General features: G+C 72.7%; 1 protein-coding gene across 1 annotated transcript; it reads right to left on the bottom strand.

Moving 5' to 3' along the window:
- Positions 1-98: 98 nt before the first annotated feature.
- Positions 99-1429, bottom strand: H696_03421 (hypothetical protein). The gene is made up of 2 exons (XM_009497287.1): positions 989-1429; positions 99-741 (listed from the first exon to the last, which is right to left on the bottom strand). The coding sequence occupies exons 1-2, from the start codon at positions 1407-1409 to the stop codon at positions 248-250; spliced, it is 915 nt and encodes a 304-aa protein (XP_009495562.1). The 5' UTR covers positions 1410-1429; the 3' UTR covers positions 99-247.
- Between the last annotated feature and the right edge of the window lie 824 nt (positions 1430-2253).

The following is a 2253-nucleotide window of genomic DNA, read 5'->3' as shown; positions in this document are numbered from 1 at the left end:
GGAGGAAGCCCTGGCCACCGAGCATGGCGCGCACGGGGCGGGGGGAGCGAGTGCGAAAGAGCAGGAGAGAAGGGGGAGATACTATACAGGGGGGAGGAGAGAGAGAGAGAGAGGGAGACGCGCGGCTGCTGGAGGAGACACAAGGACAGGAGGGACACGCGGGCAGGCACGAGCGCGGGCGGATATGGGGGGGGGGGGGCACAAGCGTGCGCGCCCTCGGCGGGGCCTCCCCGCGCCCTCACTCTTTCTAGGAGGAGAGGGACTTGACCGGCTCGACGCGCGATCCGGCCGACACCGCAGGCCCGGCACCGGTGGGAACCGAGAGGGCGGCCGCGGCGGCGGCCACAGCGGCCGAAGAGGCGGAGGAGCCAGCCGTGCGATTGGCGCCGCCCCCCTGGCCGGTGGCCTTGCTGCCGGGGCCCTCGGCGGCCGCCGTGCGATTGGAGGCCGGGGTCCCGGAGGCCCGGGCCGCGGGGGTCTGCTTCGGGCCCGAGGAGGCGGCCGCCGGCGCAGTGGGAGTTGTCGACGGGGTGGTCGGACGCGAGGAGGCGGCGGCCACCGGCCCGGTGCGGGGGGAGGTCAGCCCGCTGGCTGAGGCCTTGCCGGCCTTGCGGGCCTGCGACGCGCCGGTGGTCGAAGGGGCGGCGCTGGGGGTCGAGCTCGTCGCCGGGGCGGCCGGGGCCGTGGTCGGGGGCAGGAGCAGGCTGTCCATCCCGGAGAAGGTCGGGCGGACAATGCGATCTGCAGGGGGGGGGCGAGACACATCGGCCCAGGGGGGAGGGAGGGGAGGGGAGGGGGAGCGAGAGAGGACAAGATGTCAGTGGGGGAAGATATGCCAGGCGAAATGCCTCCGGGCGGCGACGAGGCAAAGAGCCTTCGCCGTGAGGCAAATGCCCGGGGGGCGAACATGGTGGCGAGTGGCGGCATGAGGGGGGCATACACATAATATACATGGCGATATGTGTATGCATGCGGGGGACACACGTACGGCGACTCTTGACGGTGCACAGGAATTGGGCGATGATCATGCCCTCGTCGAGGACGCCGCCAGGGCCGGTCGGAGCGGCCAGGGCCCCAGAGGCAGGGAGCTGGACCGGGCCCGCGCCACCGGGGATCGGACCGCTGGTGGGGACGCCGATGCTGGAGGCGAAGTGCCGAGCGACCACGGCCGCCAATTCGGCGCGCGAGGGGTTGTGACGCGCGCGGAGGCGGAAATGCCGGCGGTACCGCAGCAAAAAGGAGGGGCTCACGCCGCGATGGAAGTCCAGAGACCCGGATGGCGAGGCAGTCGAGGAGGCAATGGCCGCGGCTGGTGAGGCCACCGATAGCGGAGCACTGCCCGGGGCGCTGGCACTGTTGGACGAGGAGGCATGGCGCGTGGCGGCGGCCGTGGCAGCGGCTGCGGTCATACTTGCGGGGGACGGCTTTGCGTCGGCGGCGGCGGCGGCGGCGGCGGCGGCGGCGGCCCCGGGGGTGGGTGTAGAGCGACGCTGGGGCGGCAGGGTGGCAAGCGGCCTGGGGGAATCGCAGGCAGGACTGGGCGCGGGGTGTCAGCCTGTGTACGTGTGTGCATAGGGGATGGGTGGAAGTGGTGGGGGGAGGAGGAGGGAACATACCGGTAGGTATCGGGTGATACGCTACAGAGGGGATGAGCACAGGGAGGCAAGGGGAGAGGGTAGGTGTGGGGAGGTGTGGGTGACTGGTAGGCAGATTGGGGAGGGGGGCGGACCGGGGGGGGGGGGAATCATGTAACCTGGTGGAGGGGAGGCAGAGCACGGACCACGCCAGGCTGGGGTCCTTTCAACTCGGCAGGCGACAGAGGGGGCGCGCGGGGGCTGAGCGGCAGGCAAGCGCCTGTAGGCGCGGAAGGACATGCACAGCCCCGCCCCACCAACCGCCTTCCCCCCAGCCGCGCACCGCGTGCCCCCCTGCTCCCCCGCGCGCAGGCCCCCATACCCCCTCCCCCCCCCCCCACCCCGCCCGGGGCTGGCAGACAGTAGCGGGACGGGACCCCCGGTGCGTGGTTGACCTTTGGACCGCCGCTCGGTTGGGCCTGCGGGAGAGAGAGAGCGAGAGAGACAGAGAGAGGGATGGAGGGGGATGGTGAAGAGCCGCATAAAAGCCTCGGTCGGCAGATTCGCCCCCGTCCATCCTCCCCCCATCCGCCCCCCCCCCCCCCCCCCCCCCCCCCCCCCCCCCCCCCCCCCCCCCCCCCCCCCAGAGAACCCGAGGGCCAGGCCCCCTTGCAGCTGG

Source organism: Fonticula alba, assembly GCF_000388065.1.
Source record: "Fonticula alba strain ATCC 38817 unplaced genomic scaffold supercont2.5, whole genome shotgun sequence".
Taxonomy (NCBI): Eukaryota; order Rotosphaerida; family Fonticulaceae; genus Fonticula; species Fonticula alba.
This window is presented reverse-complemented; position numbering and strand designations above follow the sequence as displayed.

Coding starts and splice junctions, on each gene's coding strand:
- H696_03421 (XM_009497287.1), bottom strand. CDS start 1,409: ATGACCGCAGCCGCTGCCACGGCCGCCGCCACGCGCCATGCCTCCTCG. Junction 742..988: donor GTGCACCGTCAAGAGTCGCC/GTACGTGTGTCC, acceptor CCCCCCCTGCAG/ATCGCATTGTCCGCCCGACC.